This window comes from Dermacentor variabilis, chromosome 4, assembly GCF_050947875.1.
Source record: "Dermacentor variabilis isolate Ectoservices chromosome 4, ASM5094787v1, whole genome shotgun sequence".
In the NCBI taxonomy this organism is placed as follows: domain Eukaryota; kingdom Metazoa; phylum Arthropoda; class Arachnida; order Ixodida; family Ixodidae; genus Dermacentor; species Dermacentor variabilis.
The window spans coordinates 23419534-23442616 of NC_134571.1; the positions used below are offsets into that span (position 1 = coordinate 23419534).

At 43.5% G+C, this 23083-nt stretch overlaps 2 protein-coding genes and 1 long non-coding RNA gene across 4 annotated transcripts in view; 2 read left to right on the forward strand and 1 right to left on the reverse strand.

Moving 5' to 3' along the window:
• Positions 1-996: 996 nt before the first annotated feature.
• Positions 997-18358, reverse strand: Nup50 (nuclear pore complex protein Nup50). Its single transcript, XM_075688397.1, has 7 exons — positions 18206-18358; positions 14138-14287; positions 13604-13811; positions 13234-13428; positions 9981-10059; positions 4606-4721; positions 997-1354 (listed from the first exon to the last, which is right to left on the reverse strand). Exons 1-7 carry the CDS (start codon positions 18356-18358, stop codon positions 1137-1139), a joined length of 1119 nt encoding a protein of 372 aa, XP_075544512.1. The 3' UTR covers positions 997-1136.
• LOC142578807 (uncharacterized) lies at positions 7496-18362 on the forward strand. Its single transcript, XR_012827322.1, has 2 exons — positions 7496-8688; positions 14501-18362. It is a non-coding gene; the product is annotated as an uncharacterized LOC142578807 (long non-coding RNA).
• A 1056-nt stretch (positions 18363-19418) lies between these two features.
• LOC142578804 (uncharacterized) overlaps positions 19419-23083 on the forward strand; it is a 50946-nt gene continuing 47281 nt past the window's right edge. For both annotated transcript variants that reach the window (XM_075688394.1, XM_075688395.1), the window contains exons 1-3: positions 19419-19955; positions 20387-20419; positions 20648-20713. In XM_075688394.1, coding sequence (XP_075544509.1) covers positions 19902-19955; positions 20387-20419; positions 20648-20713 — 153 coding nt within the window. In that variant the 5' untranslated portion in view covers positions 19419-19901. The remainder of the gene's footprint in view (positions 19956-20386; positions 20420-20647; positions 20714-23083) is intronic.

A 23083-nucleotide genomic window follows, 5' to 3' on the forward strand; every position in this document is an offset into this window, starting at 1 on the left:
CTATAGTTACCAAGCCGTCACAGTGGGTGGAAGAGTGAAGGTAGGATGCAGCCTAACGACATGTTTACGGCACCAACCGCAACCTGTGACGGAACATTACAACAATTGCATATATTCAGCCATGCACAAGTATTCGGACAAACTGAATACTAGATCCCAAGATGTGAATAGACTAACGAAGTACAACTTCAAAAATCCCAGACACCTTTGCAACCTCGAGTGAAAGCTCAAATTTCAAGGGATTAACATACGCATCTAAACAAAAGTGAAATAAAAATTGCCCGAGCCAAAAAAAAAAAGGATAAAGCATGTATAAAGATATATTTTGAAATGGCCTTTTTGCCTTAATTGTGCCTTGCGGCGAATAAAGGCATTAACAGTACAGAATGGCATACACATCACAAAAAGACATGAAAGAAGAATAGTTCCGAAATTGGGCCTCAGGCTCTGCTTACATATCTGCTATAGAAAGAGGGGGGGGGGGGGCAGCACTTGAGCTGAAACTTTCCTGCATCAACATAACTGAAAAACGATGACCTTCTTTTTCAGTCAATAAAGGTCATTAAGCTTCCTTGGGCTGCATACCCAGTGTTGAAAAAGATAGGCTAAGACAAAAATATGGATACAGGGATTCTAACATGCTGAAGCTTTGCGTGTGCATACAAAAAGGGGGGAAAGGGAGGGGGACTTTAGTATTTGTGGACTTAGTTTCATGCAAATATAACAAGAAACTAGTCTCAACAAGCAGTCTGAGTCAGAAATGCAACTAACTACGTGAGTGACTGCACTGTGCACAGACATTTGCATAAACAATATATCACAAACTTTGTGGAAGGCAACATAGATCTATGATATCCCGTGCTTTGGCACTTTGTCATCATGCTGCTCTACTGATACAAACCCAGAAAAACCTGTAGATCTTTTCTTTTCAAGCATCACAGGGTGGCTGTGCTGATATGCAAGAAAAAAGGATATTTCACATTCTTCAAATCAAAATCTTGTGGAGTTTCTCTTTAATAGCCAACCAAGCTCATGCTTCTGCTTGGCATAATTCTTGAGGTAACAAACCAGGCTAACTACCTGGGATGAATTTTTTTTTTCATTGACAGGCTAATTTTAAACAGCTGTGTTCAAACTCAGCTGTCCTTCTTCTCGTTCTTGTAGCGCTCCAAGGCATCTTTCAGGTCATCAGCGTCTTCAGCTGTACGCACGCGAAGCAGCATAGTTGTAGGGCTTGCCGGCTCGTCCTTGCCATTCACAGGTGGGTTTGGAATGCACACCAGTCCCACATTATTCTTGCCCAAACGTGACACTGGTAACGACGGGGCCAGCATGATGTTTAGCAGTATGTTACCTGCACACAAGAACAAAAGTGCACAGTAGTACATTAATGCTTCTGGTCAAATGTCAATTGGAGAAGATTTACCCTGTTACGATTTTGCATGCTGTTCCAGAACAAGCACAATTTGATATTGAGTGAAACTTGGAATTCGTAGTGACCCTTATTATCAGCTATATGATGACGCACTAAAATGTGTGTTAATGAGAAAACATAAAATAAAGAACAAATGTGGAAAAAGAGGTATACAGATGTAACCATACCCTACTCAAACTTAAAAAGGAGAAAGTGAGCTTGCTTGCAAGTGAACTAGCCAGCCAGAAAGGTGCGACGATTGCCAAGTGCCCTGTAAACGAAGTTCTACACAAAAGTAGGCATTCAATATTGCGGCTGCCATTCTAAATGACTGCTAGCATGGTGGAGAAATTTACCACATAACCGAAATGCTACCTCATTCATGTGTGTATACTAGCTTAAAGCTTTTCAAGAAAGAGCCTAGTCCGTTGCATGTGAAACCATGAGCCCCCTCATCTCAGCTTTCTCAGAATTCTACACAACTAATAGCAATTAGTCTAATCATGACAGATTTTGTTGACAACATGCATTTTACTTGGTCCTAACAGTTGTATGTATGCTTATGCTCAGTGCTTAACCACACATCATTTTTGCTCTGTTTCAATGTGTTGTAGGGTGCGCAAATGCCAAAATTCTTGAGTAGGAATGGAACAAAAATATTTATTTCTGAATATAGAATATGTAATGATAGGCAGATGGCAGCACCTATTAGCAAGTTCTTTTAACACATTCGACTACTGAAATGATGTTGCCAACAACAAAAATAGACTATAGAACCCTTACAGTAAAAGCTTGCTTATTTGACCCTATATTAAAAGGCCAGATGGGCGTGCAGTGAGCAGCTGGCACGTTTACATAGCAAGGAAGCCACGTGGCTGAGCACCACTGTATTGGATTGGCTTGTAGGACCTATATTTTCTGGAATAGCATTCATGATGCAGTTCAATCCATAGATGCAATTGCCCCCATTTTCTTCCGTTACACTAAGTTGCACCCTCACTGTTTACAAAACCATGCCCCTTGCTCTCAAGAGATCAGTTTTTCCGCACTACTTTGTCGTTTCGTAGCTGAGCCTACCTTATGCACAGAATTCTGCCATAGCCAAGTGACAACTTCATCATGCATTCGCAGGCTAGATAAAAACAAATGCAAAAATCATGTCTGCTACCACATGGCCACCAATATATTCAAACTTTATATAACAGCTTTTCTTTCAAATCAAATACAGGACTAAAATGTATAATACATTTTTGAATATTTGCACACCCCATTGCATTGTTTTTCTTCACACATTACCTGGCATTATGATAACGCTTTTCTCGCGTCTTACTTTTTTTTTTCCTTGTCTGCCCACTTATCTGTACACACGCTCTTGTTGTTTTTATCTCTAGTAATAAATAGAACTTTAGATATGTGTTTTTGTATTACAGTAGACTTAAATTATTTGACTCCCATAAATTCAGTCCTGACTAGAGGTCCTAGTCAGTGCCCATACATTTCTATGGGCCAACATTCATTATTTCAACCCTGGCATTTACCCTCGCAGGACAATTCAAACTTCACTAGTCAGTGAAGGCTGACTAGTGAAGCCGAATGGCTGCAGCATCAGCTTTGGCAGCACTAAGGGACAGCTGTTGCATCAAAGACACGCTCTCTTTCATTCACTGAAAACAGTGGTCTTTGGGGTGCTCTCTCCATAATTCCAAGTCAGAACAGCAGCTCACAATCAAGGATTATTTTAATGCAATTCTAAGGTGTACCACATTTTCCAAGAAAACGAGTCTGAATATTGCTCGTGCATTGTGGTCGAATATGACACTGAAAATGTGTTCTTGGCACTAACAACAGCCTATTCAGAGTAAATATCGCTGCCATTGTCGTTACAAGAAGGTGGCAGAACAAGTGTTTGTATAGGTTGCCAATGGTAACACGATGACATGCTGTTTTAATTATGAAAGCTCATTCAAAAGAACAAATTTTACATGTTAAACTAGTGGCAATAAAGCCATGTCCAAGTTTTTGGCATGTTATAGTTAGAAGAAAATATAAATTTGACACGAAATATGGCAGATTTCCGTTAATTCAATTTTTCAGTTAACTCAATCCTGACTGAAGGTCCCGGCCAGTGCCCATGCCTTTTTATGGGACCACACTTACATTATTTGCATCCTAAAGTTGGCCTTCACTGGATGATCGAACAAGCGCCTGACCCTTAGGCAACCCAAATAGTGACCCCTTTAGTGACAGCATGTCTGTTTCGGAGGAGCTTAGGGGACAGTGAATGCATTGAACACACACAAAAAATCACCTGTCAGAAATGCCTATTTTGGCTTGCCCTAGGAAGATTTTCAAGCAATAACTGTAGCTCACAATTGTCTGATTACGATATTTACCCAATTATAATGTGCAATCGACGAGGGTGGCAATATGGGCTTGTTGGTCGATCGTCATTGAAAGGTATCTGTATAGCACAATAAAACAAAGACACGAGAAGAACTGAAGATGAAGACAAGCGCTAGTCTTGCCTTCGCCTTCGGTTCTTCTCATGTTTTTCTTTTGTTGCGCTATACAGATACCTTATAATGTGAACTTTTTTTCCCCACAAGAAAATTGGGCCAAGATTGCTTGCATGCTGCGGTTGGATAGGAAACAAAAACCGCCTTCACGTCATTCGTACGCTTTACGGGATAATGTTAATGTATTGCAGCAAAGCTGACACTGGGTGCACCTTAGATTTCTACATTGTTTAGGAGCTTAAATGTCATTTCCACATTAGTTTTCTACTTTGTACATATAGAAAGTGGGCGTGCATTTGAGTCATGGGCATGTTAGGCTCGTGCAAATAACTGCGAAATAAATCAGCGGTGTGTTGTAGTGTTTATCCTGCATCTTGATTAATTCGACCTACTGGATAATTCGATCAATTTCGCCGGGCCTGTCAGGGTTGAATTAATGGAAGCCTACTGTACTGCTATACATGTCAGTGAATTGTTCTAAAAAAAAGAACAAACATAACGAGAAAAAAAAGGACAAGCTTAATAATTATATTACGCTCAATGACGTTTTTTAAAAACACACTACTACAAGTTGCAAAAAACATATTTTCCTTATCATAAAAAGAATATCACACAGACATGCACGTACACAATAATAGTGTCTGGAAACAGAGACAATGCCACTGGCACACCCACCGAGCTTGGTGTCAGCCCTGATTAGCAGCTGGTATTTGTCCTTCTGTGGCTTGATGTAGAGGATGCCCACACCCTTCTCTGCATAGCTGTTGTCTTTCTTCTGGAACAGCTTGCACCTGCACGGAAACGCCACATAAACTACGGCAGGAAGAAAAAGAAAAGCACACACACATGCCAGCCAGCTTTAACTCATCATAATGAAATGACATAATTCTGAAGTGCACCTCTCTCACTTTCAAGGATGGGGCACCTCACGAACACACCCAAGTGCAATTAAGAAGAGGGCCACCTATGAAAGAGGCTTTCCTTATTCTTTGATCTAGGAATTCTAATGCAAAGGAAAAAAGATGGCTTCTAGGGGAGAAATATATTTACTTCTATTCCTTCACCACTATTGCCATTGGCTACTTCAAGCCCAAATTCCTGATTTCATTTACTCTGTACTGGCACAGCTACTACAAAATATGAGACATTGTCATGGTGCCCAAGCCAAAGTAGGCCTGAAAAATGAAGATGGCCTATGGACATGGCTGAACTTTGCACCACTGCAGTGAGCTAGACAGGGGTAGCGGGATCAGGGAGCGATGCCATGCGGTGGTGCCACCGAGTGATGGGCTGTAGGAGTGTGGCTGATACAGTGGGTAAGCAAGTGCTTGCGGTGTGAAGTGGCTTCGATGGTTTTGAGAATATCAGGACTTCTTTGAATTCTGTATTTGATCAAAAAGCAAGTGGGAAGTCACTGGGTTGATTGCAGATATACTCTTTTGGAAAAAGCTCCGAAGTATTATGCAGAGAGAACAACTGGGCAGATACAAGGCCAAATTATCATCAGTGCGCTTGCTCAGTTCATCCACCGAAATATTGGCTGCGAGATCCTTTGCATATGCCCCGGCTTGCCGTTTTTTGTTGCATGAGTGTACAAAAGGGACATAAATAATAAAGAAATTAAATAGCTATGGTTACAAAGAGACAGAAGAAGATTGCATTAATCACACACAAAAGTGTATGGGCACAGCCCTGCTCAACTTGATCACAGAAGACAAAGGGACCAAGAACTTTGGTGGCAAGGGAAGGCTCAAAGTGGACCTCACAACAAAGTTGAGCTTTTACTATATTTGGGTGCTGAAATCTCCCAAAGGAAATGCAGAGGAAACGCACAAGGCTGTGATGGTGACATATCACATTACTTTCAATGATACAGTCGCTAATCACAGTTTGTGCCCAACATGCCCAGGTGATGACAATGCAGCAGCAGCCCAAGGTGAGCCCACTCCCAAAATTCGCAGGTGTAACTTGCCACCTTGTTGCTTCCAGTCTATGAGCACCTCTCAGAAAGGAAGCTCCTTGAGCGGTGCCAGAGAGGTAAAACTCAAAACAACAAGAGTTTAAATTCCATAATCTGGCCCCTTGCACCAAAGCAATGGCATGCATCGCTATTCACTGTGGAGGCTGCTCTTGCAGAGGCAGTGATGCAGTTCAATGCAGGCAACAGGAGGACATTAAAGCAGCAATCCTGAAGGAACTCAGCCTGAACCCTGGCCCAGTGAGCAACAAATGGACAGCTGAGAAGCACAACTGTAGAGCAAATGAATGTGCTCTGAAGCACGCATGGGCCAACAATGTTCAAGGGGCATTGAAGAGACAACATTGGAACAGCAGCAGGCAGATAGACTACACTCCTGGTGGCCGTTAAGAATGTACCTATGTGGATATGCACATGACATTTGTTATTTTTTTCTTAGATTTTGCTTTGTTCATTTTCTTTTTAACTTTCTCAAAACACACATTTTTGGCTCAATGAAATATTTAGGCCTTGATATAACAACACCTAGAACAGATAGAACTAAAATTATTTTTGCAGGAAGAAGCCTAATGTGGGTACTCTGTGAAATATAGTAATCAGAACTCTTAGTTCTAATTTCAGAAATAAATCTTTTTGCTACATTTTGTGGCCCATGGTTGCCACATTTTGTGGGCTGTTATATTCTATGGGCTGTAAAATATCCATTATTGGATATGCTTGCTATACTCAATTCCTTACTCTTTATGCTATCTAACCATGCCATACAATTAATTTTACTGTGCCATTTATTTATCATTATGCCCTGAAACAATGGAACAGAAATGTTAATTATTTAAAGAACTAATAGACGTACACCAACACGAATTACATATCTGAAATCAGCACAATGAGTTCAACAAGACTAGAAAAATTTATTCATATTGATGAAAAAAAAAAAAAATGTTTCAATAGCAGTGTCCCTCTTTAAACACTACACCAGGCTGACTGGTGCATGAGTTAGTTGATTGTGATACTATGTGACTGCCACTTTCCCTTTCTGTAACAAAATAGCCCACTTTGTCACGTCCGAAGAAGCACCGCACTTTGTGCGCATTTTAAACAGGATGCATAAAAGGTACTGTAATTAATTATTTGTTGTGCTTTTGACTAAGTGATGTTTTGTGCTGTAATTACGCAGCCGACAGCTACCTAAAAAAATTATCATCAGCAGCAACCTATCTTTATGTCCACTGCAGGACGAAGGCTGCTCCCTGCGATCTCCAATTACCCTTGTCTTGCGCTAGCCGATTCCTAATTTCACCTGCAAACTTCCCAATTTCATCACTCCACCTAGTTTTTTGCCGTCTTCAGCTGTGCTTCCGTTCTCTTGGCACCCATTCTGCAGCTCTAATGGCCTACCGGTTATCTACCCTAGACGTTACATGACCTGCCCAGCTCCATTTTTTTCTCTTAAAGGGCTCTTAATTCTCTTAATTTCTCTTAATTTTGGTTATATGCTGCAAGTTGTTACGTGTTCTCTAGGGAGTGTTGTGCCGCAAAAAAGTTTGGAATCAGCTCCCCCCCCCTCCCCCCCATTAATAGCTGAGATATAAATATTTTTATGGTGCGCACCCATGATTTCAGCAGGCGGGCTCCACTGCCAAGCAAGACGCCCTCTCCACTAGCCCCGTCTAGCCTCCGCAAGCGAAATTTCTTCCCTGCGTTCTCCCATACCAGACCTCGAGGATTGCATGATGCATACGTCACAGGCCCCGCCTTCATTGTTTTTTTGTCCTCAAACTTTTTTTTTTAAGGTGCTAAGCACTTCCGCTGATAGTGTCGCGCGCGAGCTGTTGTCTCGTTCGCACAGCGCACGATTTTGTGCGCTGTGCACAAGGAAACATGAAAAGAGGTATAATTCAGTGCTACACCAATACTGAGGCCGAACAAGCGGATTGCAGAGCATGATCATGCGCTCGAACATGGTAGAAAATGGTGGTTTTAGTACCTGCGCATGTGGGCGCACGAATCTGGGAACAAGCAGACAAAGCAGAAGTACATATCTCTTGCTTTGGTGTGAAGAAAAAAAACAAAAAACAAAAAACGCAGACATTCTGTTTGTGTGTTTTATTATTTCTCTAAACTTCAATTAGTCAATTCAAGCAACAGATCGCACAGATAACAGATGTCTTGAATAATTATCGAACTCACGTGTCACCACGAGTGACATCACACTGCGGAGAAGCTTATGTAGGTGCAGGGGCACGATTACGTCACCGTCCGGCTTGGAGTGCGGCAGCCGCGAGTGAAGAGGGAAAAATGAGGGTTCGGATTGAAATTTCAGATCTTTCCATGGCGCGTAACGATGCAATACTTTGCAGATATGATTGTTATCACGCAATGTATGCTCTGCACTTGTCAGCTCAAAATGACCAGACTTGATGAGGGGCCCTTTAATGTCAACTAGAATTGCGGCTCTCCCCGTTTGCTCTCTTATACAAAAAAATTGACCGCCCTTGCACTACTGTGAAGAGGGGTGCAAGCGAAGCTCGGGATCCGCGGCTCTTCGTTGTCGCCTTGGCCTCGCAATCCCTTACGGTGACGGTAGCACGTCGACGATGAGCCCTTCTTCAAGTAAGTTCCCAGCGGCTTCATCAAACGCTGCCTGTTCTTCGGCCGAACGCACGACGCTCGGCCTGCTGCCGTTCTTTCAATGCAGCCTGCTCTTCGGCAGAATGAACCAAACGCAGCCTCCCCATCTGACTGCCGGGCCTGAACTGGCGGGAAACGGCAAGTACGAGGTGAGCGAAGACGCGATCACGCCCTTTCCCTCCTCCAGAGGGAGGGGACGCCTGTGATTGGCTTGCGCCTTGTGCTGCGTCTACTTCATCATGCATATAAACCCCGCTTTGAAGGGCACGCATGATGAACTGATAGCGGCTGAATCGGTTACCGTGGTGATCTCTCGCAACACGGAGGTTGGTGGTTCGAATCCGAAGCCCGACAAGCAATTTTTATTTTCGCGCTGCTTGGGTTTTCTCGCACAGCCACACCAACACCGACGCCAACACAAGTTAGGCAATAAAAACTTCGCTTGAAAAATTCTTATTAGTACTCCTTTAACTTATTGTGAAGTGTACACTTAAGCTGAGAGGCTGGCATTGCTGTGCAGCATTATTGAGCTTGCGTTTACTGGCGTCAGAGCAAGGACACCATCCTCCAGTGCTGTCGAGTTTTGATCGTAGTGGCAAAACTGGTCATATAATATAAAATGTGGGTTAGTGAATATAAAATGTTAACATGTTGCCATAACCATTAGAAACATGTCTTTGCATGCATCCTGGTCTGCTCTTATTTCTGCTTCCTCATGCTAAGAAAGGTTAAGGTATTTTTTCCAGTGTTTCCCATATTTCCAGAAATTTTGCATTAGTAGCTACTTTACTACCACTGATTTCACATGCTTTGAGAGCTTGTCTTAATAAATGGATTGAAGAAAATACTCTTCTGGTATATGTGTTGTGCCACCACAAGCGGGCAGTGCGGGTACAATTCAGCTTTTCTTTTTTTTGTATGCATATTTTGCTATCTTGCACTGCCTTATCTAAACCACTTTTAAAACATTTTCATTAATTTGACATAATAGTTCTGCGGAAACCCACAAGGTAGAGAACTAATTAAGGAAAATTTAATTACTTCTCTCCACCTTGCGGCTTTTCGCAGAACTATTACGTTTAACTCTTGCCTTTGCATAGAGTTGTTGACAAATTCGACTTCGCCCTGCCATCTGCTGGCCACCTGGTTAGCTCAGATGGTACAGCGGCTGCCCCGGAAAGGCAGCGGTCTCGGGTTCAAGTCCTGGACCAGGACAAATTTTTCTTCAACTGCGAGGCTTTTCTTTCGAGGAACCTGTATGGGTTTCCTTGGTAGCAATAGCTTCGAATGGGTGGATGTCTCATTTTCCCTTAATTAATTTTCTTTAACAAAAAAAAAAATCTGGAAAGTTGGCAGGTATGCTGCCTTAGGCCACCATGAGCCTACAAAGTCACTGACACATTTTCCAGACATATTAAAGGGCAGAAACACCACAACGAACCGTTTGGTGTACACGGCATCCTTTTCTTCAACTGGAGCGAACTCTTCCTTTGGAGGCACATACTCCTCCTCGTCAGAACCTGGATAAATGGAAACAGGCGTAAACTTAACAAACAGCATTTGACATCTGATGTCACGATGACCTAATCCAACAGCAGGTTGGCTTAAAAGGAGCATGACACGGTCACCCAACTATTGCAGTTTTCCACAAGGAATTGTAGTAGAGTGTCCATTATGGCACTTGTGTGCAAAATGCAAATGTGCAACCACGGAGAAACTGAGCCAAGACAGAGCAGAGCGTTAACTTTGCCGCTGCAGCTGCTCTTTGTCAAGTGGTATGGACCATTCAGGCATCCCATGACATCACATGGACGTGGAATTCTATGCTACTTGCAGTTTTTAGAGCCAGCAAACCAGCGCAGCAGTATGTGATAATGAAACTACAGAACTGCGAAAGTGCAGGTAACACAGAGTCAACCGAAAACGAAAGCTTTCAACTGTCTGCAACATTGCGAAGGTCTCATGTACAAAGACTAAAGTACGTGTGTCTGGCGCGGCGGACAGCCAGTGGCTCTGAAAGAAGAAAAAAAATGGTGGATTCGGTGTAAGCACGCAGGACGTGGCATCTCGACAAACAGCCAATCATGAAAAGACGGCTTCTGGATGGGGAAGCTGAAGAAAAGAAATAAAAAGGATTTTTTTTTTCTTGGAGAAAAGCGCTGCTCTACGTAGTGGGACAGCATTATCGTTATCGGGACAGCATGGCAGCAGCAATAGCGTGAACGTGGCTCTACTTTCCACATATAATTTTATTGCAAGACAATTTCCATCAAATTTTGTTTCAAATACAACTAGAAAAGTCATGAAAAGCTAGCGAAAGTAGACATTTTTGATCCCAAAAGCAGAAGGGGAAAAAAGAGAGCCAGAATTGCTTGCTGGTAGTGATACATAATTACCAAAGAAAATTAGGCAATTACCGTATTTACTCGCATAATGATCACACTTGCATATTGATTGCACCCCTGAGTTTTGTCGTCAAAATTCAATTTATTTTTCTTTCCCATGTAATGATCGCACCCTGCACTTGTCGCAACAATATGTCGTGTGCCAAGCCTAGCTAATGATGATCACGCTTACCATCTGTCGAATGCTATGCGAATGACTCTTGAAGACATGCCAAGTGGTGTGCATGCACTCAACATTTTTAAGTAGATGCCCCATTTCATTCCTTTCATCACTTTCTGCACTTCTATGAAAAGAAAAAGCTACAACCAAACTTGCCATGACTTTATTATTTTGTTGGCTTCATAATGGTTTTGGTCAACAACAACAACATAACGAGCACCTTTCGATTCTTCTCGTCTGCACTCGTGCGCATGCAATCAATCGAAATCGGCAACAATAGTGGCCACGTTTACACTGATACATTAAAAGTGTACCCTATTCATATGCTGATACTTGTAATGCAGCTAAGATATTTGCTCACCCTTAGCGGAAACATGCTGTATTAGGATAGCAATGAAAACAAATGTCTCAGTTTCTGCAGCACGCCCGCCATGTGTTTCTATGTCACTGGCAGCTAAGCGTGCCCATCTCTGTTTCTGTCCCCTGAAAGTGGGCATGGCTATGTTATAGTCGCAAAATTGCTGATACTGACGATAATATTCATTAATGATACGGAAGAAACTGTTTCAATGCACGTAACATACACATGAGAAAAAAAAAATGCATTCAGCATGCTCCACCGGTCGCCATTTTTGTTTTGGTGTCCCACACTGACAGCAGCAGCCGCCTGCTTGTCATCACGCAGCGAATGAAGGATGAAAAAAGAAAATGTTTCTTTTCGTGGGAAATTTAATCTGCGTAATGATCGCTACCCTGAATTTACGTAAATTTTTTTGACAAAAAAGTGCGATCATTATGCGAGTAAATACGGTACAAGCCCTGTAGCTTCACCTAGATTGCTTCAGTAGTATGTATATACAACTCATTTGCTACGAATTTAGTCATAGTGAAAAAGGCTACGTTTTCCCCCATTGCATCAATAGTCAGCGGACCTAAAATTAAATTAAACAGGTTCTTCTAAGCCACTATTCCTGCAAGCTTCAGAAGACAGTGCCATGGACAACTTGTAAAGACTGATTGTACATAATAAAATTTCCCAGGAAAACCTTGTGCTTGGCATCCAGCCCCAGTCGGCGGCCATACGGCCCAGTTGGCCTCAGTCAAGAAAAGTGCACGAGACAGTTGACTAATAATTCACTCGCCATTTTATCAATCTATCATCTGTGCTGTACATTCCAGTTGAAACAGTTTGACAAGCCCCAGTCGGCGGCCATACGGCCCAGTTGGCCTCAGTCAAGAAAAGTGCACGAGACAGTTGACTAATAATTCACTCGCCATTTTATCAATCTATCATCTGTGCTGTACATTCCAGTTGAAACAGTTTGACAAACAAGTGATGCCACTACTGCATTACAAAGTTGTTTGCAGAGCATAAGCCAAACTGTCACTGCAAGTTTTCTTCCAGAGTTTTTAGCACAGATTCCAGAACCCGCACGGACGTGTGATTATTCACAAGTGTTGAACGGACATACAATAACTTGGATGTTATGCGTACCATCAAAGTCTGATGGTAAGCTGGGGGAGCTGTGTAGGACAAGTGCGAAAGAAAGTACTAGCTAAAAACACAGGCCTGCATAAGCCTTAAGTGTTCTTTACTGTGGCTCTGTATAGCCTGCTTGATCTCCAAGATGTGCAGTGGAGTTAGTGTTAAGTCAAGTGTAAAAAGTATTACATGAACTCCAAGATGTGCAGTGGAGTTAGTGTTAAGTCAAGTGTAAAAAGTATTACATGAACCCATTGATGCCATCACATGCTCTCACCTTTATTGTATGCCTGTGTCAGTGCCATAGTGATTGCTGGTAATGTTACTGGTCCTCTCAGGCTGAACTCACTACCAGATCCAAGTGAAAATGTTTTGACCTTGACAAGAAGCTCAGGATCACAGTAGTGAATGTTGTTTGAATGTATAAAATGATTTTGTGAATATGAATATCGTGGAACGCCAAAACTGTTAAGTGGGCGGACGAAAGGCGCTAAATGCTGGACGAGCAGAAAAACAAATGAGTACGCAAGCTCCGATTCCTGCATTGCGCCACTCTGTATGGTTGCGAAGGTGCAGACATGTGGCGTAAGAAATGTCATGTCAACGGTGCTACACTTGCAACAAAACTTCAAATGCCTGCACTCACCATTAGTGTTCTTCTGAGTCGAAGTTGTCGTTGGGGCAACTGTTGATAACCCGAATGTGAAAGTTGGTGTCGGGGCATGGGAAGACGTAGGTGCAGCCTGCATCCCAAATATAAAAGACTTCGTCGCGGTGGTACCCGACGAACTGGTTTCGGGTTTGGAAGACTCTGAGGCAGGAGTATTAGACTTTGCGTCACCTGGAAGGCAAAGAGGTGCACCAAGCCTTGCTGCATGTGTTTTTCATCAGGATGTGGTAAAGCACAAATTGCAGCTACATCTAATGAAAACTGATTTGCATTGGCCATGGGCCACATGCAATACCTTTTTCAAGTGCAGAAATTCGGGAAAAAAATAAAGTGAACTACACAATACCTTTAGGTGCCAGGTCGAAGTTTAAATTAGTGGGGACTGATGATGCAAAGTTGAATGTGGGTAACTTGGGCTGTTCAGGTCCAGATATGGATAACTTTCGGATTTCGGTTAGATGATGTTCGTAGTCCCGGAAGACGGGACGGAAATCCGAGAATGGATTGGACTCCACATGCTGCTTTACCCAGCTCAGCAGGCATTCATTTAAGCGCTAGAGAGATAAAATGAAATAGCTTTAGCATGAAGTCACACATTACTGTGAAAATTAGTCTTATACCAAGAGGATGGCAGTAACTCTCTGTGTAGTGTATCATGAACTTTCAAGAGGTATAAAGTCTTGATACAAGCAGCCAAAAGGTAACAGAACTTCTGAGCAGTAAGGAGCAGTAAACTACTAAAAGGCAATGCTGCTACAGACAAGTGAAGGCGCGCTGATAAATATTCTAGGGTACCATGGAGAAAAGTTGAAAAACATGACATGGTTTACGTAATATAACAAAAATAAAAACAAGAGAGTAAACAAGAACTATCAATCACCTTCAGCTTGCCTAGAAAAACTGGATCTTCATTTTGTGGCTTCTTGTCAGGTGGTACCGTTGATGTGGAGCCGTTGGGTAGTGTGGTGTCTGGTGGCTTTTTGGTATCCGCCTTGGCAAAACCAAAGCCACCAAAGGGGCTAGCTGAGGCCTGCGTACAGAGACAGAGGCTGTGGTAGGGCATGTTAATAAATAGTGTCAAGTCATATAAAAATCGGGCCCCTCGGTTCCCTTTCTTTTCGTTCGTTTTCAAGTGAGTGGCATAGCCAGGAATTTGTTTCAGAAGGCAAGGGGGGGGGGGCACCACTCGGCTGCCGGAGAGGGACAGGGATGATGGGTGTCGTTGCATGTCATTTTATGCCAGGTATCCCTGTGCGATGTGTGTAGTGCTTGACATGGTGCGGTGGTCAGAAAGGACAGAAGCAGACGACAAGGAGTGCACGCACTGAGGCAAACTCCATGCTGGAGAGAAAACGACAACGCCGAAGAGCGTCCGGCACGTGACCGCACGGCGCAAGAAAACAAGAGAAAAATGCCAACCAAATTAGGGGAAACCACGGAGCGTCAACCAGCCAATCAGTAAACGACTAATCGGCCAGAGCGGAAGAAAAAGCGAGGCGCGCTGGCAGAAGGGGGGAGACACCGGGAGAGTTCCAGGAAGCGACGCCAGGAGAAGGTCGGCCACCGGACCGGGAGTTGAAAACGGGCCGTCGGGTTCCGGACCCGAGCCACAAGGACTTCACCTGACCAGGGCCTCCTGCCAACCCGTTCCTGTGCGTTGCCAGTCTACCCGAGCGTGCCGCCAGTTGCTCAAGGCCGGCGAGCTTCTGTGCCCGTGGGCAGGACGAGAGCAGTCATCAGGCTACGGGCTCGAGTTCTACGCCCAGTTGCCCGGCCAGAATGCCCCCGCCATCTACTCGTGCCACCTGCTGACCGAGGCTGCCGTTCGAGCTTCTGTGCCCGTGGGCAGGACGAGAGTAGTAGGGCTACGGGCCCGAGTTCTACGCCCAGCTGCACGGCCAGAATGCCGCCACCGTGTGCTCATGCCGCCAAGCCACCTGCCTTCTATCTCCAAGCCAGAGCAAGGGCGCTCCGGTTGCCCGGTCAACCATCCTGCACCCCGACCTTTGGCGAGACCGGCGCAACTTCTCCAATCGTCTTGTCGCCGCTTCTCGATGTCGACTGTTATGTGCCACTGCCATCGTGGTCAGCCCGGACTCACTCACTAGTTAAAGCCGTACTAGCCCTGAGTGTGTGCCTTACCGCGGTGTCTGTGTGTTTATTTTATGCTTTCTATTTATTTCTATTTCTATTTAGTTTTATTAAAAGTTTGTGTGTGTGTTTTTGAAGCCAACGGCTTTGGCCTCAATTAGGTTCTTGGAGGCTCCACCTAAAAGAACGGTCAGAACCTTTGAGTACAAAAACCTTGCATCACACCCTGGTACAAAGACATTTAGGTGTGTGTGTGGAGGTGGGGGGGGCCCTCCACACACACACCGTTCGCCCCTGTCTATGACCCTGTTAAAAGTAATTTGAAAACAAAAGGTTGAGGTTAGTATTTTTTGTTCACATGAATGTAACAGTAGATGGTCATGCATGTTTGCATCATACCACACTTCAATAACAGAGCAGTGTACTCGTGTTATGAAGCCATGCCGGCTCTTTCAACTATATTAAATGCAATATCATGTCACTGATCCTGTACACTACTACTGAATTCCTACTGTTACTCACAAGAATTCGCGTTGCTTTCAGTAACATGAGAATTAATACCAATCCCTAATAACTTGCTTAGCTTTCAGTCCATCTAAGTGCAATAATTACTGAGCTCATAAAGATGGCTTTCTGCCTCCAGCTTTTGTTTAAAAGCTAGCCGTCACTACTGTAGAAGTAAAAAAAAAAATGGCCAAAGAACTCAAACTACAACCTTTGCGGTATATTCCTAACAGCCTGTGAAGGAAACAAGGGATTGTGATCAACAGTCAGCGTCTTGGAACAATGAAGGAGTGAATTTAACTAGAATTAATGAATCAAAGCTTACTCAGATCTCTGAAAGGAAAAAGAAAACTATGCAATAATGCTTCGTGTCAGTACTGACCTACAAGGCCAAAACGTTGAAAGTAACAAAGAAACTTCCATGGAAACTTGCAATGACAGTGATAGGCATAACGTGAAGAGGAAAGACAGCAACATGAATTGTGGAGCCCTAAACGCAGGTAGTTAATATTGTACTCTGAGATAAGGACTGGGCTAAGGCAAGTCATGTAATGCATAGTAACGCACCTGCCAACTCTAGAATTTTTCTTGAAGCATACGAATTTGGGCTCGTTTTACCATTGTATGAATTTTATGTCAAACTTCACACAAAATAAAGTTGTTTGCAGAAATATTTGCTTGTCAATCTTTGAACCTTCCTTTAAAAGTCTTCTGATGGTGAAAGGATACAAGAAGGGCACCTGATTGGAGCAAGTTCGTCCAGACAAGTTGCGGAGGCAGCCAAAATAGGCAACAGCTGGAAAAAAGTCATTCTAAGCTAAACTTGTAAGTTCACAGCAAGTTTTAAAGGGACTCACAACCAATTTTTCTAGTACCCAGGTACAATGGAAAGCTTACTAGTTGGAGTGTAGTGGTTACATGAAAAATGCCATGCACCAGTTTTTATCAGAATTTTTCAACCTGCAGTTAGAATGCAGTCGTTTACTGGAAGCATGCCGGAAACAGTGACAAGTGAGCGCGATAGCGATTATACTCTGACATTTGAGGGAGGCAGACAACAAGTGCGGTCATAGCTGTGAGATATTAAGCTTTTGTTTATCAAGCCAATGTTCCTGTTATTCATGTTTTCCAAAGCGTTAAATTATTTCTACAATAATAGCTACATGCTTTCGTGGTTTCCTGTCCTTATATCATTAACAAGTCAAGGATGTTTTTTAGCTCAGCCAAGTTAAGTTCTCTAAGTGAAAGGACACTTTTACCCGTAATACGCAGTTCAGGGTGTTGACATAGCCATGCGTGAGCTTTTGATTTTAGAAGTAGGTCGTCTCTTGAAGACCTGAGTGAGCAGGAACAAATGCCCTTAGCTGCGTGCTCAGAATTTTGCATATGTGCAATAGCAATTACGTGCGCTGATATACATTGAGGAACGCAAGTGCCACTAGTGAGCGTGGACTTCACTTCGTAATACGCATAGAATAAAGTGCAAAAGCCTAACAATATATGGACTGCAATCTTAAGCAATAAGCATGCAGTGCTTAATAACAAACTTACGTAGAGTAATCTCATATACTACATCCGTATTACGAAGGCTTTACTGCCACTCTGCACCACTTATTGGCTTTTGAGACTTTCTTTGCCAATTTAAAATTATTATTCCTACTTAAATCATGAACAGTGTGCTGGATTCTATCACTACAAATCATGGTAATTTCATTTCCACCGACGTCTCACAACATATTCTGGTCAGTTGTCAGTCCATTTAAAGAAATTCATGCTATTCCCTCCCTGTTTTGATGCAGTTACATAATGCCCAGTGCTTTGCCTGCTTGTTGCGGTTAGAGCACTACGGACTACAGTCAAAGCACCACTGAACATTATTCCTTCTTTTCCTTTTTTGTGGAATAATCAGTTATTGTACTAAATACAGAACAAAGCTAATCCATTCAGCAGCATGGCTGTAGCATTGGTCATGCACATTTCTACATGCGCTATGTGCAAGGGTGTACTAAAGCTTCAATTCCCAATATTCCTTACACAATACATGTATAGATTCTGCAATACTCGGGAATGCATCAGGATTATTTTTGGGCAATTTGCCATCTATTTCGAATCGACACACACACACGCACACATTCGCTCTCGCAGGCTGAAACAATTTAACAGTGGTGAAAGTGAGAGAGTACAGTCTGAATCACACTTGTCTAACGTGGTCAATTGACCAGCACAGACCGACGTCGCACTGAGACCACGCATGGTTGTGCCGCATGCTAGCTTCATGCGCAGTCCGCAGCCGTCCGCTCGGCTACTCTACACATGTGTAATTCTGATTGTAGTTGCGGGCGAGAACACTTACTGACGTGTTGGTGAGGCTACGCTTGGCAGTCTTGATTACCCGGCGTCCAATTTCCTCTTTGTCAGCTTTCTTGAACTGGCCTTGGTCTTCTGGTTCGTCCTCCTCTTCCCAGTTGTCAGCGTTCAGTTCTTTGGAAGCTTGTCGCTTTGCCATGTTTCTATCCAGAGGAAAGGCGTCACAGAAAATCGTCAGCAATCTGCAAGTATCAACATTCCTCACACTAAAAAAGCAGCACATGCCGGCAACTATTTCGGCTTTTAATTTACGTAGGCAACAAATCAGCTAATTTGTCACACGCAGAACAAATCCACCGTTTCAGTACCAATAACAGACAGCACAGCGATATATCTACGAGCCGCTCTATCAAAGCCGTTCTCGATGGCAACCAGACAATGATTACCACTCTGAGTCGCTTGTTCGCTGAAATCTACACATTCCTTCGCACAGTTCCCTCCTGCAAATCTGAACGCCCGTATGCGTTACGCCTCGCAGCACGCGGGAGCAAACGGACGCAGGTAGCTTCACTGGAAAACATCACACAATACGTTACAGCTTCGGTGCAGTTATAAAGAAGCGTTTATAGGTGCCTTCCAGTGTTGCGCTATATTATATTTATTTGGTACACGAGAACTAGGAAGGTAGCTACGCGAAGCTCAACACATCGCACATTTTTCATTCAAACTAGCTGGCCGCAGACGCACTATCACGATGTATAGTCGCGCGAATCAGTGTCATTTTGACGACAATACGTGGCGAAAACAGTGTAGAGGAATTGTGCAAATTACATATGAATTGCATTTCTTGGGGCGCGATTTCCACGCAGATCAATACACCGTGAGAAGCGTGAGCACATGCACGGGATGAGGTCTCGAATGCAAACGTCCGTTACCAACTTGTCCAGTCATATACAATGTAACGGCACTCAACGGCGGCCTCTTCGTTCGAAGGACGAACGAAAGCTGCATGCAAGACGCGCGCATTCAATAAGTGGTGCTGCAATGCGCAAATATTATGATGAAAACCTACAAACCACCTGTCTTTCGAAGTTCTCCCCGGCGCACTACTTGCTGAGCGACCTGCGCCTGACTGCGCCTCCTGCGCGTTCGATGCGCGGTAGCAGCTGCCCTTTTTCGCACTTTGCGCAGCGCGAGAAGTGTCGCTGTAATAAAAAGTGAAAACAGCTGAAAAGTGTGTTTTGCATCGGAACACCGAGCTTGCTGCATCGAGGAGGTGTATTACTTGTGTACAAAAATTTATTGACGCCATTATTAAGCAAATATAACAGCGTTTGTCCAAGTTTCGCTAAATATTTTCACATCCGGGCACAGATTTCGGGAGCAAGTCTCTGCCTGATCACTACGCCTACACTTGAAAAGTAGTCCCTCCGCACCCATCAAAGATTTCTAATTTCTCTTTCTAAGACAACAAAAAAAGTTGACTGAGAACGTATGTCGTTGCGTTAGTGATTATCTAGCACCGCATATTGGGGTATTAATTGAGTAAATTGAGTTTTGATCAGTCAGCTGCAGTTTCAGCTCATTTATTCGTGCAGCGTCTCTACCCTAGGTAGGACGACGAAAGCTCAGCAGTACTTTCCGACTTGATGTAATTTGTGTAATCTGTTATACAAGACCTGTTATTCTTCGCGGGGTCGAGTGATACTCAAGCCAAGCTGGATGCCTTTCAAGTGAACGCGATGGAGCTGCAAAGCCTTCAGAGTCAACTTAAAAGTGCCATCCAGAACCATCAGGTATACGGCCGGACGATATGTCTCGAGTTTATCCCAAGTTGATATATCTCGTCTTGAAAAAAACAGGCAGTGTCGACCTGTGCATGTTAAGATAGTAGCTCGATCTTGACCCTGGGCTGCCTAGTGCTTAATTGCATGGCAGTAGCGTTGTTTGAGAACATTACACGAGCTGAGCCAGTGAGTTCCCCCCTGCTATCGGTCGGTTCAACTTTGTTGTCGTAGTTTTTATCCAACAGCCGTACTGCTGTGGACTTTCGCGGCAGCCATGTATCGGGACGTGTACACAAACGCCAAGTTTTAGAATAGGCATTGCGCAGTGGACTTTAAGGCTTTTTGCGCAAAATGCGCGGTGCGCGTATTTGTTTCGCCCAGTTAACGGGCGCCTAGCGGTTTCTTGTCGCTCATACAACATTTCTGCCTTCCATTTTCAGATCGTGCTGTCAAAAATGCGCATTGATCCTCAGGTAGGCGCTTTGGCTTTATATTTTTTGTTGGCACTCTTTGGCCCGTAATGCGCGCATGTGGGCTGCTCTGAGCCTCTGAAAAGCGCTGCTCGGGAGATGCAAAGGCGCTGGGTACGCGACGCAAAACTCGCTGCGGGATCCCCGAAGTGTGCCCCCGTTATTTTGTTTTGTTTTTTTAACGAAACTGCAAAGTTGCTTGCGGCCACTCAGAATGTGTTTTCCTTGCAGAATTCGGCTCTTCAGAGACAGCTCCACGATTTGCAAGCCGAAATTATGACGCTAAGCGACAAGCAAGTAAGTAATCAGCTCCAGATTTATCGACTGTTGTGACCTTGGCATGATGTGTGTGTAGCCTGCGCGGCGCTTGTCAGCTCGGTGGTTGAGGTCGGCCCGTGAAGTTCGGGTGTTTTGGTCGCGCTTGCACCTTATGGAGTCGGCGGCGCTACCTTCCATCGGCTTCGCATGTGTTGCGTTGGCCAAATGGGTTTAGATGGTTGTCAACAAGCGCAGCATAAAAACAATTTTGGAGGTGAGTGACATCATAAGTGCCAGCACCGCGGCTTCCTTGCTTGCTCGCGTGTGCTTAGACTTTGCTTTCGCATTCACAAGCGCCGATTTTCTTCGTGCGTGAAATCGCCCAGTGTGCGCTTGCACTTCGAATGTTCGTGAAGGCTTAAAAAAAAAAAAATGCCTCCCGTGCTTTTTTAGTTCTCGGTGGCGTGAAAATTTTGGTTGGGAAGCGTTAAGTCAGTCTACCGTTTTACTCGCGGCCATTATTGCTTAAAACCCCCAGCTGTTATTTGACTCGTCGCTCCTATGAAGACGTTATTTTATAAAGCACAATCAAACAATGGTATTTAAAACTTATTTTTACAGCCTGGGGCCGATTCTGTTCTTGCTTGAACACGAAAGTTAATGCTCAATAAAATGCGATTTTAGCTTGAAAGCTCGAAACTTTGGAATTATCTTCTATGAGAACAATGATTCTGTGTCTGAGTTTACCAATGGACAAGCTTCACCTGTTGTACACAACAAACAGCAATGTGCTCTAATGCTGACTGACAATATTACTGTCAGAAATTATGCTATGGTATTGATGATACTGCGTTGTCACAACTTGAAGGTGTTAGTTCACGTCTTTTAGGGATTGTGTGCCCTGTCTTTTTAACATTTGCTTTTGATGAAATCACTTTTGTGGCAGCTGTAGGCAAACAGCATACAATATAAATTTAGTGTATATAAGTAGATGAATAGTAAATCTTGTTCATGTGACATGTTGTTAGCATCCGGTCATCTCTGACTTGTTTATTGTCAACATGCAGCCATGCGCCAATGTATGAAAGCCTCTAACCCTACAGCTAGAATAGAACTGGCAGAACTTTCGAAGTTAATCAACAAGCGTAAGACAGCTGACATAAGGAAGTATAATATGGATAGAATTGAACATGCTCTCAGGAACGGAGGAAGCCTAAAAGCAGTGAAGAAGAAACTAGGAATTGGCAAGAATCAGATGTATGCGTTAAGAGACAAAGCCGGCAATATCATTACTACTATGGATGAGATAGTTTAAGTGCCTGAGGAGTTCTATAGAGATTTATACAATACCAGTGGCACCCACGACGATAATGGAAGAGAAAATAGTCTAGAGGAATTCGAAATCCCACAGGTAACGCCGGAAGAAGTAAAAAAAGCATTGGGAGATATGCAAAGGGGGAAGGCAGCTGGGGAGGATCAGGTAACAACAGATTTGTTGAAGGATGGTGGACAGATTGTTCTAGAGAAACTGGCCACCCTGTATACACAATGCCTCATGACCTCGAGCGTACCAGAATCTTGGAAGAACGCTAACATTATCCTAATCCATAAGAAAGGGGACGCCAAAGACTTGAAAAATTATAGACCGATCAGCTTACTGTCAGTTGCCTACAAACTATTTACTAAGGTAATCGCAAATAGAATCAGGAACACCTTAGACTTCTGTCAAGCAAAGGACCAGGCAGGATTCTGTAAAGGCTACTCAACAATAGACCATATTCACACTATCAATCAGGTGATAGAGAAATGTGCGGAATATAACCAACCCTTATATATAGCTTTCATTGATTACGAGAAAGCGTTTGATTTTGTCGAAACCTCAGCCGTCATGGAGGCATTACGGAACCAGGGTGTAGACGAGCCAGATGTAAAAATACTGAAAGATATCTATAGCGGCTCCACAGCCACCGTAGTCCTCTATAAAGAAAGCAACAAAATCCCAATAAAGAAAGGCGTCAGGCAGGGAGATACGATCTCTCCAATGCTATTCACAGCGTGTTTACAGGAGGTATTCAGAGCCCTGGATTGAGAAGAATTGGGGATAAAAGTTAATGGAGAATACCTTAATAACTTGCGATTCGCTGATGATATTGCCTTGCTTAGTAACTCAGGGGACCAATTGCAATGCATGCTCACTGACCTGAAGAGGCAAAGCAGAAGAGTGGGTCTAAAAATTAATCTGCACAAAACTAAAGTAATGTTTAACAGTCTAGGAAGAGAACAGCAATTTACAATAAGTAATGAGGCACTGGAAGTGGTAAGGGAATACATACATCTACTTAGGGCAGGTAGTGATGGCGGATCCGGATCATGAGACGGAAATAATCCGAAGAATAAGAATGGGCTGGG